This window comes from Acromyrmex echinatior, chromosome 3, assembly GCF_024713525.1.
Source record: "Acromyrmex echinatior isolate Ae372 chromosome 3, ASM2471352v2, whole genome shotgun sequence".
In the NCBI taxonomy this organism is placed as follows: Eukaryota; Metazoa; Arthropoda; class Insecta; order Hymenoptera; family Formicidae; genus Acromyrmex; species Acromyrmex echinatior.
Genome location: NC_141854.1, coordinates 17,214,930 through 17,232,423, shown reverse-complemented (window position 1 = coordinate 17,232,423; position 17,494 = coordinate 17,214,930). Strand labels below are relative to the sequence as shown.

At 37.0% G+C, this 17,494-nt stretch overlaps 1 protein-coding gene and 1 long non-coding RNA gene across 2 annotated transcripts in view; one reads left to right on the top strand and one right to left on the bottom strand.

Moving 5' to 3' along the window:
• The window catches only part of ptc (protein patched), a 52,386-nt gene that overhangs the window by 14,644 nt on the left and 20,248 nt on the right, over positions 1–17,494 (top strand). The window contains exon 2 of the mRNA XM_011063531.2: positions 4,414–4,606. Within this exon, the coding sequence (XP_011061833.1) occupies positions 4,414–4,606 (193 nt within the window). The remainder of the gene's footprint in view (positions 1–4,413; positions 4,607–17,494) is intronic.
• The window catches only part of LOC105150431 (uncharacterized), a 43,477-nt gene continuing 30,513 nt past the window's right edge, over positions 4,531–17,494 (bottom strand). Inside the window, exon 2 of the long non-coding RNA XR_846721.2 lies at positions 4,531–4,593. This is a non-coding gene — a long non-coding RNA (uncharacterized LOC105150431). The remainder of the gene's footprint in view (positions 4,594–17,494) is intronic.

The window sequence follows — 17,494 nt, the reverse complement described above, 5'->3', positions numbered from 1 at the left end:
TTAATATGGACGATATTTATTTTGAAACTAACCATAGAAATGGATTGATTTACATTTTGACGTACATGAAAGTTAAGAATAACAAAATATTATTAAACTCAAAGGATTGGGTTACCATTGTGCTCCTTTGATCTCTAACAGTGTAATCCAAGTTTAAAATCGATGATTGTGTATTGTGTGGACGGTATAATCGACGGGCAATAAAATAAGAGAATCGCAACGAGAGTGGAGATGGAGGAGACACAAAGAGCCCGACGAGGTGAAGAGGGTGAGAGTGTTCCGAGCGGGCGATCAGCGCTCGTCTCTCGAGGAGGGCACTCTCGCGAGAGAAGCGAGGCGACCGCCGCGCTTAACGAATTTATGTTACTCGTACTTTTAATGTTTTTTATGGCGCGACACGAGCTGCGCCGAGAGATAGCAGACAGCATAACAGGATCTTATGTCAACGACGGTGGTCTCCGCGCCGCGAGCTTGTAATATGTAGATACTGCCCACTGCCGGGAGAAACCCCATAAGGCCCGCGGTGAGAGAGACCACTTACGGGAAAAAGGGGGGAACCATCTTTGTCCCCCCCTCTCCCCTCCCCTCTTCATCCCCCTCTTGGTCTACCCTCCCGTTTCCCTCTCTCGCACGCTGCCGCGTGTGTGAACGCTATATAGACGTCTCGAGAGCGACTCGTGGCGTCTCGACTTCCTTTTACTTCTTCTTTTTCTTCTCCTTCTTCTTCTTCTCCTTCTTCTTCTTCTTCTCCTTCTTCTTCTTCTTCTTCTTCTTCTTCTTCTTCTTCTTCTTCTTCTTCTTCTTCTTCTTCGTCCTTTCGGTTTCTTTCTCGAAACGGTCGGTGAAAATACCGGTGTGTGCTTTCTGAGAGATGGTATACAGGGTGTCTCGTAACTTTAATAGCAGATTCCCGAGTAAATTCGGAGTCAACTTTGGAAGTGATATCGTATATATATATGTATATATATCTTTGTATCGTGTAAATTTGAAACTACATGGAAAGAACGATTTTGTCGATGTACCTAAAAATTTAATTAAATATAGATCTGAAAATAATTTTGGATTATTGAAATAATTATTAGAACTTAAACGTTGATGATAATATTACAAGAAGTTCTATAAAGTTCCAGCAATTAGTTTAAGAGTTCGACATAATTATTTTGATAATCCAAACAGAATTATTTTTATGTCAACTAATTGTAAGTGCCAATTGCGGTTAAAGTTAAATGTTGGAATAATATATTTGTATGTATTTCAATAAGTTTATATTTCACATATATGACTGATTACTTTTAGACTTGCAATACAACCAAACTGAAAGAGTAATAATAATCTCTCCAAATTAAATAACTCTTTAAATTCTTCGAAATAAACTTCACTCTAAAAAAAGTGAAAATTCTATTACTCTTGAAAAAAGTGAAAGAATTTTCATACGTTTGAAGTGAGATTTATTCCAAAAAATTTAGAGTAGATTGTCAATTTAATGCTATTCGTCGAATATTTAAGCATCCTAAAACCTGTAAGGAACTTATTATGAAAAACCTTTAAAAACAGCCAGAATTTGTCACATTTTAAGCAAAAATTTTTAGCGATTTCACGAACAAGCTTGATGTCGATATGAGTCAGCTGCAAAATATAACGCGATATATCGTATATATACTGATACTTTAAGTACTTAAGAGGTACCGCGATGCGATTTCGCTGGCTGTACATTTTTCTGAGGAAAACGCGGAAATGCGAAACTCGTATTGGATGCGTATTGGATGCGTAGCGCGGTGGAGCCACACCATGTGGCGAACGCGGAGTCCGATTGTCCGCACGTCTAGAATTACCCGGGCCCCTCTCTCCCCCTCCCCTCCCCCCCCCCCCTCTTCCCTCTCGCTTGTGTCGAGTCACGGGCCCGCGCCACGAGAGTTAATTGGCTGGAAAACCTTGCTATCCGATACCCGGACGCGGCTACCGCCCCGAGATACGTGCCCGCGTGCAATCCATATTTTCGTCCGTCAGCTGCGCACGAGCATATTAAGCCTGTTCTACAATACACTTTTTGTTTCCAGTTTCTTGCTTTTTTGCAATTTTTTTACATCTTATCTTTTTGCTTCTTATTCGCTTTTTTATTTTATATCGCCCGAGATGAGAGACTAACGAAGAGATTAACGAACTTCGAAAGAAACAAGAAATACAATTGTCGATAAAACGGTTGCAAAGGGGTTAAAAGTAAAAGGTAAAAAACAAGAAACAGGAAACAAAGAGTACATTGTAGAATAGGCTTAATGGCTCCTGCACATAGAACGCTGCAATGTTTGCCAATAATTCTATGTTCTTAAGTCGGTCTCACCATGCGAAACTTCTAGAAATGATGTAATATTACCTCCGCCGCGCGCGACAAAAGTTGGATTGAGTTCAAAAGTTTGAAAATTGTATATCTATTACTTCTGAGCAAAGCGAGACGTTGATTGGCTATCGCGCCAACTTCCGTTGCCGCGTTCTGTGTGCGGGAACCATTACGCTCTTAAAACATAACTGTACCCGCGGTGCAAAAGGGCGACATTATAGATCCTTTTGCTCCCTCCGGATATACACTCATAAATAATTTTATAGGCTATCGCGGCTTTTATATCTTTATATCTACACTGCGCATTTCTCGGCGTTCCAGCCCCGTTTCTACCAATGCAGATTAACTTTGATCTTGACTCTTAACTTACTTTCTGCCTTTTTCTAATTTTAAGAATTAGAAGAGGATAAAAAGTAAATTAAATCAAGATTATAGTTAATCTCTACATTGAAATGGACCTCAAGCAGCCATGTAACGTTTGCTGAGAGAGCTCGCATAATCAGATCTTTTTTTTTTTAATTACGATTTCGGTAATTTCGAAAGTGAAAACTGGAAAAGTGCGATTACATAACTGTTCGCGTAATAATAGAATCGTTGGCGCTGGTGCGTAAAGTTAGTAAAACCCTAATCCTTGGGTCAACTACCTATTATAGGTAAATACTTGTTTGTCACAAATCGAGCCCTGTATTTGTTTGTTTAGGCGTCGAACGAGAGGGTGATAGCTACGACTTCGACCTCTGTCTTTCTCTCTCTCTCTCTCTCCTTCTCTTTCTCTCTTTCCTCGTCTCATTCTGAATTAGGCATCCTTTTCCTTTCGTCTCGACTCGAAAGATAGGATTGTTGCGGGTGGTCCACGGTACATATTGTCAGAGCGGCTACCAGGTAGTGTGCAACGTTGCCGTTTGCAATGTTGCAAGCGCGGTTTTCCATCTCTCCTCTCCTCTCCGTAAGACTCTGACTCTCCTTGTATGATTACCCCTCTCTTTGTACCTTTTTTTTCTTCTCTGTATTTTCCCTCTCTCTCTCTCTCTATATATATATATTTCTCTCTCTTTTTCTCTTTCTTTTTTCTCAGTTTCGTTTAAGCAGCCGTAACCTCGCTCTAAAAGCCCGAACCGCCATCCTCACCCCCTCCACCCTCCCTCCCGTCTACGTTCCTTCTTCACTGACCTTCTCTGTCTCACTCTCGCTTTTTCTCATTTCCATCGCTTGTCGTTCTACAAACCCACGCGTCAAATTTAAAGGCCCCGACGCATATGCCTCCCCTGCCTCTTCCCTCCCTTCGTTCTCACTCTCGGCGATGAGTGCATTCACCGATTTTTCCCGGAAACCGGCTGCACCCATTCTTATCCCGCGTAATGTCCCGCGGAATTATTCTGGAATACAGGTCATCCCAAAATCGCCGACGATTCGTAGAACATTTCGATGGAGATTTATTGTAATGCGCTCCCTCTATTTCAGAGATATTTGAGCCGGTTCGAAGAAAAAGCTCTGTGCTGGAATTTTTCGACGATATTGTTATATCAATCTGAGCGAAAACGCGACACATGAAAGTATCGAAAGTACGTTATCAGTACACGTTCACTCGGCGATCAAATTTCTCTGCAATATTTTACCCTCCGGAGCTTAGAATCTATATAACAGTCACTAGGTCTGTAAGACCTTTATTTTAATTTAATTAATTTTTTAATTAATAGATAGTTTGTTACTTTTAAGAAATCAAAATGTCATAATTCATAACTTAAAAAGAACAAATACTATAAAATATTTTAATAAAATTTCTTCATATTTTAATAATGAAATTTGCAACATAAACAAAAGAAATTGTTTGACATTTTTGACAAAGATAATTGACTGGATCCATTGTCAGCGTTGGACGGTTAAGAAATGTATATTTACGCAGTGTACATAATTCTACCGATTTGTTTCACGAAGAGCAAGAAGAACCATTGAGAAATCGTACGTTGAGAAATCTCTCGAGTGAATGTGGAACAGAGTTAATTTGTGCATCGCAAAATTTTTTTGAACCATACATGTAATTACGCAATGACTTCACGAATCCTCGATCTTCTTTCCAGGGAAAGGCTGATGGTCAGAGATCAGCGGTGTGGTTCAGGGCACGACTACAAGATCAGCTGAGCCAGTTGGGCTACTTTCTGCAGAGGCATGCCGGAAAGGTGCTCTTCGTGTCCGTCCTCGCACTGGCGATCCTCTGCGTCGCTCTCAAGTCCGCGCAAGTCAACAGCAAGGTCGAGCAGCTGTGGGTGCAAGGTAAGTGATTGTCATACTTTACATTCTTTTATTTCTTTTGTGGATGCAATATTTTGTTCTTTTCTCGCCTTTATCGATGAACGTGATGTAATATATTTGCAGTAAAAATACTATACGTTCCGTTGTGAAGATTAAAGTCGTAAATGCAGGAAAAAGAAATAGATGGAAATTGTTTATTTTCTTCTCATAGAATTCTACGAATTTTTTCAGAATTTTGTAAATATTATTAACTTTTTAGTACTGCATTTCCTCATTTTTATCAACATGAAAAAATACGATATTAAAAAATTCTGAAAAAATTCTTAGAGCTCTATGAGAAGAAAATAAACAATTTTTATCTCTTACAGTTTTTCTGTAAAGTTAATAATATTTGAGTAAAAAATTATTCAAGACCAATTTTCGGCAATTTTTAGCAATTAATCTTGTTAACTATTGTGAAAATTGCAAAATGAGGACTTTCCATCTCAATTTAGTCTGCTCTACATATCTACGAACTCCGTCAGAACAATTATCAGACAACCTGTATATTTCTTTGAATAGTACTAAGTGAACATTTACTTGCAGTAAATAAATATTTACTTCATAAAAAAATTATAGAGAAATCGAATTAATCGTTTTTGTAACAGATAAATATATATTTATATTTAGTAACTATTTATTTAAAACTGTTTAAACAAAAAAAAATATTAAAAATTAATCTTTTCTTTTTAGTGTTTATTTTTAAATTTATTGTGTTTTGAAATAAAAATCAATCATAATTTCTTCTAAATTACTAACAAAAAATATTGAAATCTTTATTTACTACCACAAGTAAAATTTAAATCACAAGTTAAATTGAATCGGTTATAAAATTTCTCTAAAACGCAAAATGTAATAGCAAAAAAAAATTAATCAATAATATATGTAACAAAATCATCGTAAGATCATCGATTTAATTCCCGAACAGAGTCGATCTTTCGTATAGAAGTGTGACGTAAATTTTTACACTGCAGCGAGTGGAAAATGGATAGAGCGAACAAGAAATACGGATAAATCTCCGCGAGATGGAAAAAGGAGGATACGCTCACTACGCGAGTAAAAAGTGGGAAACGATTCGAGCAGAATCTTCCCCACCATATAGGTTACATTAGTTGCACACACGTTGGGTGGCCGCTCTATATTTACTTTTAGTCTGAACGTTAATTCGACATACATGTTGCTAACTTATATACATGTATATCGCGAGAATGAGAACAATCAGCGAGGAAAAGTCAAACGTTTCGGAGAGGCGAATGTTTTTACTTTTATTCCACGTTTGCATAACGAAAGTAGTGGAATTGTTAGCTGTATTATTAGAGCGTGAGTTTATTTGTTCATTAGACCGACAATGAAATCTGTTTGAGTGTATCAACATTTTGTATATTATATGTTTGCTCTCTTGTTGCTTGATTCTTTGTAAATGTTGACAAACGAAAGATCATAATATCGATACTAGATATTCATTATTTGAGGTCGTAACTTGTGTCGCGCGTAGAGTTGCCAGTCATACTTTTTGAATCTCTTCAGAATTCAAATCCTACAGTGTACATTGTAATGTATTAAATTTGAAGACATGTTATCTATTGAAATTATTTAGTTCTATCGATATCATCTGAGACCAAGATATACGTAATAATTTACATGGAAAAATAGTCCAAAATAAAAAAAAATAATTTTTTAATATTGTATTAATTAACTATTAATGTGCCCTTGAATTGAATTAAAAAAAAATTTTTAACGTGGTTCCATTACAATCAGATCTGAAGGGATTAAAAGTACATGGACTCTTTTTGAGGTAGTGAAATTTTCTATTATTAATTAAAATTTTATATTTATAAAATTATGTTAATGAGAATAGTCAATATTCTAAAAATTTTATTTTATTAAATACCTACATTTAAACGCATAATAAATTATAACTCCTTTTGTTCCCATAAGCTTTTTTTTTAATATACATACTCTTTTTTGTGATTTATGTATAATAACTCGTGCGTCATATTCGGTTGAAATATATGGGATTGTACAATGCAGATAAATAAAAAATAGCAATAATGTAATTATGGATACAATTTTATATTACATTTTATTGAGGATTTATTTAATTTTCTGAAAATTATTTAATTCTAATTTCTCATGTATTATTATATCTATAAATAAGATGACATGTGAAGAAAAAGTTAAAATTTTGAATAATTATATTGTCACATAAGCTTCAGATATCATTAAAAATGTTATATTACGCAGATCATTATATCTATGTATATTCTGAGATTAAAACTGATATTCCTCGATATCAGGTACCTTTTGTATTTGGGATGAATATCTTTTGTAACGAATTTTGCATTGCGTAGAGTGACGGAAGACAAGTCGACAGGGCGAATGGACATTCCGTTCGTTGGGGCTAGAGAAGTGCCTCGTCGATGTCACGGGTAACTGTATAGAGATTCTTTCGACGCGCTCGACTTAGCACGAAGAAACGGCGAGTCGTGTCCTGGTTTTCGATCGGATGGAAGATACAGCGGACCTCCTAGATCGCGTCGTCGGAGACTAATCCGTCCGAGCGAACCTTTCGTGACACTTGACCCCGTGAAACTTCACACCGAGGACAAGTGTTACTCTCGTCGATGTTTGTCTTCCCGGTAATAACGGTACGACGAATCGTAAATGGATTGATCGAGAATACATACGAAATTCCGCGAAAACCGTCTGCAGACAGGAATTTTCATTGATAATTCTCGTGACAACTTAAAATATTGATTACATATTTGTACGCATAATCATCTCTTTTGGATGGTTTTCCTTTAAAAATTTAAAAATTCACGCATGCGAGTAACCTTTGGACGAAAGACTTGCTGAGACGGTGTGCTGGAATAAATAAGTCAAATATCATCAAAACTGATTTTCTTATACGAAAAGAACGATTTTGATGAAGTACCTGAAAATTTAGGTACACTGAGAATAATGTTCTGATTAAATAACAAAAAGGTCCAACTAGAATATTTTTCTCTACGTAGATGTAGACCTGATAATAATTTTGTTGGATCAAAATAATTACACAGGAAACTCAAGCAATGTTGTAAAAATTAATTTTAACATTCTAGCAACCAGTTTGAGCCTACATAATTATTTTCAGATTTGTATTTAGCTTTAAATATTTTAGCAAAGTCGCCCTTTCCTCGTGTAAGATGTAACAAGCTAATTAAAGGATCTATTTTGAATGATAATTACGGATATCGCGAACTTAATACGTCGAAATTTTTCCGAAGGAATGTGACTCCTCGGAAACACGGTTCGCGTGTGTAAAACATTCGGAAACCATTCTTTTCACCTTTCACGACCGTTCAGCGATCGGTATGCGCCCGATCGGTTCCCGCAACTACGAAAGTCACAACCCGATTGCCGTCGGCAGTCACGGCGATAAACCCGCCGCTGTTAAGGATTTATAAGGATCGTTAAAGGAGGCGCGGAACGTTGGATTTGCGATCTGGCTCGAGGCTCGCTTCATCTTTCGTTCTTTTTTTTTTTGCACTATTGCACGATTGTGTGGCTTAAACGTTTATTGCCTTCGAGGAATTTATATTGTTATTAATATTGTGTGACATGTTATCATGCACTTCTATTACGCGACTTGCGCGGAATTACTCATTATGCAATTATTCATATAACACTATATTAAGTTTTAATCCATATAATTTACTCGTTATTTATATATGTAAAAATCAGCCGTCTCAAAAATTAAAATACAATTTCTTGTAACGCAATAAAATGACCAAACATTTCAAGGATACGCTGGATACTTTTGAATTGTGTCGAGAATAACCAGTTTCCAGTTAAAAAAGCTGAGTCCTAATAAGTTTGTCACTTTGAATTTGATGATTACTTTTTTTTTTGTTTAAGAAGAAAAAAGTAGACTCTCTGAATTATATCTTAGTTTCACGAAGGGCCAATCGTCGTCGTCCACCGGACGCGCACTCATGTTTGATCGGCCCTTCTAAAAAGACTGCGCCCGCATATTCCGACCGAATACGACGCAAGTCACCTCACGGATATCCGGTACCGATACACATACGTCGTATACACGCACATCTTTACGCATGTCGACTGTCTCATAGCGTCGATCTGCCTCTGAAGGTGTTATATCCCTTTACCGTCCTTCGACCTTCCCTGTCGCACGCCGGTGTCACATAACTCTTTCTTTACTTTTCTGCCAGTATCTTTATCAATAAATAATCCCAACGATCGCCAGCATCGCGTTGCGACGTTTTGAATACATTTTTTCTTAATATCGCAGATATTATCGGCGTTACTAAGGTTATAAGGTAAAAATACTAATAATATGTAGCACGAGTATTGGTAGGATTTACTAAAACTCAACTAATTTAAGTTTAATAACATGAAATTTGGAGAAATTTAAGTTATCGTCTTAAGTTGTGTCTTAAGATGTTAATACGGCTTCTGATTGGTTCGTAACAGCTTAAGAGTTTTCTTAAATCTAATATAAGAATTTAATATAAGAATCAACCATGAATACCTATAGAATCAGGTTGACATGCAAAATAATTCACTTTTTAATCTTCATCTTTTTCTAACTCTCACCCTTTTTTAATTGAAAATTCTATTCTTTTTCTTGTATTTATCTTTCTTTATCTTGTTTTCTTTTATCTATCTAAACTTATTCTAAATTTTATCTTTTTTTTTTAATTCTGAAAAAAAGATAAGATTTTTTTATTCTTCAAAGAAGTTAAAAAGATGAGCAGAAATAAAATCTTCTTTGATAGAAACAGATTAGTAACACCAATTTACTTAAATGCTGAGCAGAAACACTGTCTCGCGTTAATTTTTGATAAAATTCAGATACAATATTACAGCAGAAATCAGAATATCGTCACTTTTGCCACAATATTATTCAAATTTTAGCTACACTAATATGCTCTCAAGTAAATGCGGTAAATCGGCATTATAATTTCGATATTAAACATAGTTTTTTGTTAGGAAAATGCATTTTCTTGATAAAGAATGATAAGATACGGAGAAAGAATTCGTAGCATAGCAATGGTTGTTGGACAATATGCTGGAGATAAAAACTTTCGGCGCCGATACTGTCTGACGCCAAAGGGAGTTGAGCAATGATCGGTGCATGCAGTTGCATCTGATGCAAGTGCGGAGAGTATCGGCTTTCAATCACCTGCGCCTGTACCTACAACCGTCGCACTTTCTTTCGTTCCGAATTCGTTGCGCTATTTTCGATGCGAGAAAACTGGCACGGTGTGCGTTACCAATCGTATAACGAAAAACACAATATCGACTCTGGAATTATATCAATAAAGACCGTAAAGAAGAACGATCGATAAAATAAGAAAGGGAATATTTTTTCGCAACATAATATGATAGAACAAGAAAAAAGAAATACACATAGGAAAATTACTTTTTTATCAAATATATTTTTAATTTTGGTGATTTTTAATCGGGTTAAACACTGTGTTTTACTGATAAAAGATAAAGTATTGAAGAAATAAATGTTAAGGTACATATGAAATGTGTATTTTGAAATCGTTTCCGTTTGGTATTAAATTAAATTAGTCGAATCAGTGCCTTTCCTTGAGAAATAATATGTTTGGTTCTTTTTTTATTAAATTGTAGAATTCGTGCATTTCGAACACAAACGTGATTATCGTGATTGCCGGAAGGTTATACCGAAACGCGAATGGCACACGCGCCAATATCTGTTCTCTTCTTTTTCTACGTCGAACGATTATGTGTGTTTGTGTGGCGGGAAGTGTTTAGCATTCACAGGGAAACGAGAGAACACAGTACGGTGGAAAAAGACGAGGAGTAACTTATTTTACATTTACCTCGAGTAAGAGAGCCAACAATGTATACAGGATGCTTTAAGAAAGATAGTTTTCCAGAATCGTCGTAATTTGCATAACAAATTCGTTATATTGCTTATTTGCTATACAATAACGACTTAAAAATTATAATTTTGAACTTATTTACAGAAAAAGAACGAAAAGAAAAAAGAATGAACATATTTTATTTCACTACAAATAATTATTACATCAAAATTGCCTTTTAAAATTAATGTTATAATTTTTATGTTTAATTTTTAAACATTCAAATTCATTTTTTTTTTAATTTTTCAGTCATGTAGCAAATAAACGATATATTTTTGAAGCAAATATTTACTATATCTTAAACTGAAACAATTCGAAAAGGAAAACGAAAGGATTCAAGCTTAGTTTCTTGAAGAAATTATTATTAAAATTTAATTTTCTCTTTCTAGATATTAAAATTAAAAATTTCTGTTGCTTAAAGGTTTTTGTTCATTTTTGTTCGTATTTTTAGCTGTATTTTACATATAATTTATTTCAAAAGTCTTTAATAAACTATTTATTACAAAGTTTTCTTTTAATATAAATATCTTATTTGCTCGTTTTTAATGTATAGAGTTTCTTCAAGTTTTCTTAATGCAGAAGGGGAGGGCAGCTATATAGCTTGTAAATTACAACTTAACGCTTATAACATGGCTTATTAGGTTGTAATTTGCATTTACTGCTATTAACTACAGGATGCGAGATCGAAATGAGAGCTAGGATAACACACTCGGCCGGCCGGTTTCATCCGGTTTAAAATATAACTTAATCCAGAATTAAAAAGAAATTATATGCAAGCGGGACTTGTCATCTGAATAGAAATATTTGTATATCGATGTGTTGAGAAGTACAGGGTGTTTCGTATGGTATTGCACCAAAATTATTTTCATCTTAAATCTCGTTCTAAATGAATGTGAGAAATAAAATTTCTCAGCGATGTTGAACCGAAAAAATAAAGCCGCTGCTCTCTGATATACCAGTTATTTTCTGATAAAATCATTACATAAAACCCACCATGTTCAACGTTTAATTTAGCAACAAGAATTAAAAGATCCAGCCGGTTAAAGAGCCGATTACAGTTCCTCTTCCGCGCAACTATACGTTTAATTCGTTTCGAGCATCGATTTTCGCCTGCACTGAGAAAAATGTCTCAATTAAAAATGAACGAATCGGAAAAGTTTAATTATATTAATCAGAATTTTGGTTATCTCACCTAAAATTCTAATTTAGTGAATTTAACAAAAAATTTTGATTCGTTCATTTTCAATTAGAATTCCAATTAAACCAATCAGAATTTTTTCTCAATATGTATATGTATTGTTTATTTCTACCACAGTAGATTAACTTTAATCTCGGTTCAACTTAAGCTTTGTAATTGTGTAAACGTAGTTGTAAGCTTTGATTAATAATCATAAACGAATATTCTCATAATCATTCTCTTAATTGTAGACTAAGTTTTATTCTTCATCTTTTTCTAATTCTTAAAACTAGAAAAAGATGAAGAGTTAACCAAGAAGAGTTAAAATTAACTTTTAAATAAGATAAGGTGGAGAGTAGAACATTTCAAAAAAAAACAAATTTTATTTATATAATCATATTTTTTCATTCATATAGAGAATTAAACTTCATTTATATTCTTGAGGATAGAGCAGCGTAAAATGAACTTTAAGATTTCTGAGCAATTCTTTACAGTTTCCTTTTCCAGAACAGGAATTTTAAGATAATTACGCGTAGAGTGCTGTTAGCGACCTATACCTACTTAAAAGTAAACTACATTTACATTGGTAAAAATGGGAGAAATAAAAATCAGAGAAATAAAAATGCCTTTGCATCTGACGCGATCGCGATCCCGAATTGATCGCAAACGCCGATGCTGTCCTCCGCGCGGCGATAGCGTCCGCGATATCGTCGCGCTCGTATAGCGGTCCACCGCGCGCGTTCGCACGCGTGCACAATGCACGGCGAGTAAACAGAAGATGAGATCCTCTGTTTATGCGGCCGTCCGTCCGTTCGTCCGTCCGTCCGTCGGTGCAACAACAACAGATTCCTGGTGGGTCTTTGGACGACGATCTTCTAGCTCGCTCTTACCGGCCTTTCTCGCTCCGTCCTTCTCTCGCCTTTCGCATCGTGCCCTTTTTCTTCCTCTCAGCTTCTTCTCTCGATTTCTTCCTCTCTCTTTCTCTCTGTCTTCATTTCTCTCTTGCCCACCATCTCTTTCATTCCCGCTCAGCGAGTCTACCTCTCTCCCTCTTTCTTACTCCTCGCTCTCGCCCACTGGAAGGCATGGAGGCCTAATGAAGATGTAAGCACTCGGACCGGCCCTCGTGTACGGTCGTGCTTTCGTCCTCCGTCCGTCCTTGTCGCACTAACACGACAAGGCGGCTTCCTTGGCCCTGTACAGGCTGTTCCAAGTACGTCAGATTGATCGAGCCACTTTTATAGTTCCTGATGTTGTCCGAATTCCGAGTTTCATGAATCAGCGGGAACGGCGGAGACATTTCTTTTAACTCGACAAGTTATGTTTTTTTCTATTAAGATAAATGATAAATTGAATTTTATATGTTTAAATATATGATTTTTTTATGACGGGATATATTTTCTTTTTTTATGTTGTGTTTTATAGTGTTGTTGTTTGCTGCGAGGTATCTAATTTTGATAAAGAATTTGTTTCTGCTTAATGTGTTCTATTTGTTTCTTGTTGGGTGAAGAGAAACGTATGTTTGATTGTAAGAGAAAACTAATTTGAGTAATTTATCAAATTTTTATCTTTCTTTTATCTGATCAGATATTTAATGAACGTCTTATAAGATTTATCACAAATTTTAATAATGTTTTTTGGAACTCTCTAGCATTTAGTTGACTCATCATTAAAGTTTTGTTAATTTTTCAATAAAATTAAGATTCGTCATAGTTTTGTTAAAATTGTCTTGAATGCTAAAATATTTTTCGATAAAATTCCAGAAATTTCTGAATAAAAAAAATTCATTCATGTGAAACTTGGGATTTCTATCGATTTTCATTTTAGAGAAATGGAAAATCACTGCATCTTCAATTCTTTTCCAAGTTTCTCTAGCAGATATTAAAAATTCAAGCCGTTTTGATTAAAATAAAAAAAAATACGTCGTAATTTTCTTATAATAAAAATATGTAGGCACTTTTTCTACGAATTTTCATTTTTAATTTTAAAAATTATTTTTAAAACGTCGGGAACTCTGAAATTCCGTGGGGAAGATAGTTATCTTTCCTCTCTTATTACTTACATTGACATTCGAAAAATGAGATGATAATTTTACAGATCATCACCATCGCGGCATTATTGTATCACCAACCATGGACCACCCCGTAATAAGATAATAACGTCCCGCTATTAGAGAGCCGCGATCAAGTCGCTGCCGCACCATGAAACCAATTATGTTAACTCATCTCTACCGCGATATATACTTTCATCTTTCGTTAATCATTACAGCTTTGAATCTACAACTCTCATTTCTATTCATTTCTAGACTAGTACCTTCTAGGAAAGCACCAATTCCTTTCAGTCGATTTATTTCCTTCGTATATTGGACGCATTTATTAAACTTGAAAAAATCTAAATCAAGTAATAATATCCCGAGATCATTAAATTGATTTCTCGCTGAAAGATTCGTCGAATGAAGTGCTCTATGAAGTGCTCGCGGATGAATAGCCGGTACTGTGTTGTGTGCTCTCTCTCTCTCTCTCTCTCTCTCTCTCGATTGTGTGCGATTGATGCGCACTGGACGGATAGTAGAGAGGAACCGCGAGATGGAGAAAGGAAGCAGCGTGTGGCGTGGTGCGCGCCCGGGAGAGGGTGGGCCAGCAGCAGAGCAGCTACTCGATATAGGAACTCTCTTGTGGCCCCTTTTACTGACTATTCCTGACGGAGTGTGTCGAGAGAGCAACGGAGAGCGAGCGACTGTGAGCTGACTGCGGCGGAAGGGATCGGGCAGATCGGGCAGATCGGGCAGATCGGGCTTGGCAAGGGGGCGAACACCGGGCAACACCGGGCAACACCGGGGCCCCATGACGACGACGAGGCTGCTCTCGCTCGACTCGCCACTCGGCTCGGCTCGACTCTACTCTCTGGAGACTGGAGAGAAGATCCGAGACTTGGCTCAGCTCAGGCACGCAGGCCCACCACTGGTTGGTTGGCTGGCTGGGTTGGCTTGGCTTGGCTTGGCTTGGCTTGGCTTGGCGCACAGAGAGTCCACCGGGCCACCCACCGCGACCATTCACCGGAACCGAGCCCCATCCAATCCCAGTGACTCTCATTCACCCATGTACACATTCACGACCTCGACTGAGAGCGCGAGAGGGGCGAGAGGGGGAGGAGGAGAGGGGTCTAGGGAGAAAACGAAGGACAGAGAAAACGAAAGACCTAGGTATATCTCTGTGATTCGCATTTTTTACAAGATTAATGGAGATTATCTTAATTTAAGGAATTCATAGTCGTAAATAATTTTCAGTCTTTGAGAGCGCATTTAATTATAGATTCATCTTTTGGATGTAATATTTCACAGTCTGTTTTACGAATGTCTGTGTTTAAAAAATTGTTATTATTATTATTATTATGTCGTATTTTAGTTAATTTATTTTGTCTATATATATACACACAATAAATATATATTTTTTCAAATGTAAATCTTATTTTACTCGCGGAGTTTAAATTTGGAAATCGTTTCGGTCTTTTTTGTAGGCCGACAAAATTTATTCAGTGACGGGGGTGAGAGAATGAAGGGGAACACCAGCAGAATTTCGGTATAGGAAACGAAACGCCATCGCCCATCAATCTCACGGAAAGCGGGCGGGCACACTCTTCTCGCACGCAGGAATTTCTATAAGCATTTCCTCGAAGATTCGAATCGTTGCGTTGCGCAGCCAGCCGGGGCGTGTCGCAGGAACAAGGACCCTTAACGAGGCTGTGACCACGTGGTTCTTACGTTTTCACACGCCATAAAGCTGTTCGCACTTGCACTCCGCCCGGAGATGAATAGATCTAACTCTGATGAAGATCACCGATCGATCTAGGATAAATAATTTGAATAATAACAGTGCAAAGGGTATTTTTTATGTGGAACGGGAGATGCTTACGTCATCTAAAAAGATTCTTCGTTCTCTATTAGGAACTTTTGTCGTTGCTGGTTAGCAGCAACGTATAAATCTAACCCTGTAGGCTAAGTAAATTTACATTCCGCCATAGCTCGGGTTATATTAAATTGAGTGAAAAATGTTCTACACAAATATATTACTATTCAAAAGTAGATATTTTCTTATTCTGTCTTCCTTAATTAACAATATAATTGAAATAGGTTTTTTTTCTTAATTAAATGATGAATTTTTATAATATTTTTTCTTTTCTATTCTTTTAAATGTTAGACTTAATAATAATGTTTAATAGATGAAAATTTTTTATTTTACATACATTAAAAAAATATTAGTAAAGTTAGGATGGAATTCTGGTGTATAAAAATGATACGTACAAAAATTGGGGTAGACAAATACTTTTTTGAGCGGTAGTGTAAGCGAAGAAAGCCATATTCAGTCAAAGTGTAATATTTTTGTACGAATTTTTATAATTTCCAGTTCAAGCAAACTGCGCACCTAATTGTTTGTCTGCTACCGTAATTTTAATAATATGTGAATTGAAATGTAAAAGGAATCGTGAATTGAAAACTTGTTAATGTTTATCAATATTAGTAATAATATAAATATATTTATCAGTATTAATAATAATATCATCTCACGGTAGCGGAAAATTTTAGTTTTCTGTAAAGTTTTCTGTTTAAGTAAATTGAACGGCAAAAAATCGTATTACAAGATTTTTTTTGTAAGGGCAAATTTCTAAATGAAAATATAATAGTTCAAACAGATAAAATTGGCATTGGTACAAATTCTGTGATATTAATTTAAACTGATTAACTTTTAAACGCAAGGGGCTGGATGAGAACGGAAAATCCTCCGCAATATAAATGAAAGGAACCAGCGTGCACCTGCTTCCCTCTTTCTGGGAGGTAGAGGGCGGAACTCGAGCGTGGCTCTGCCGTTTTCCTCTTCCTGGAGAATCTTCGAATCTCGGATTGAACATAAACATTAATTCATGATCGGATATATTGATTGCTTTCCAACGGCCGAATAATCAAATCGTTATATTTCCGGCTTTAATAGAGCTCTTTCCTCTTAACAATTGGAAGACGCGATCGTTAAAGCTCTGCGATATCGCATTAATGTCGACGGTTGACCCTTCGCTTTGACCCTGAAGGACTCCTCCAAAGAGAGAGAGAGAGAGAGAGAGAGAAGAACGTGGACCCCCAGGATTTCTGTCACGCCGCGAAAGAGAACTGGAAGATTGAACGTCGTCGTTGTTACGGAACGGATGTAACGTTCCCGAATAAATCCACCCCCGTTCTCGCGGGAAGTTCGCGGAAATAACAATAGGTAGAGGAGAGGAATGGTGAATGAGACGCGCCGACAGAGCTGAAAGACGACGGCCATTCAAGGGTGCCCCGGAGCGAGCGGGACCGATGCGCGCGGAGAGATGTGAGCGCGCGCGACCGCAATCACGGTAGCCGGAAGGGTGCAGATAGACGGAATGGAGGAAGGGGGAGGGTGAGGGGGCGCAAGAGAGCAGTTCGCTCCCGAGAGTTGGACGAGACAGAGACGGAGAAATAATTACAGAGACGCCTCGTCGATAAATCAAGCCCGGTGCCCTCTCTCCCCGTCTCTCTCTTTCTTTCTCTTCTCCTCTTTTCCCCTCGCGAGTGTACCCTGCCTGCTATAGTCCTCCTCTAACCGTCCCCTCCGTCGGCGGTGTTGCCCTTTTTCACTATCTCTCTCCGTCTCTCTCTCTCTCTCTCTCTCTCTCTCTCTCTCTCTCTCTCTCTCTCTCTCTCTCTTTTTGTCTCTCTTCTTTTACCCCTTTCCTCTCCTCCGCTTTCCACCGTTAAGCCACGTTTCTTGCTTCGTAGAGCAGAGAGTAGTG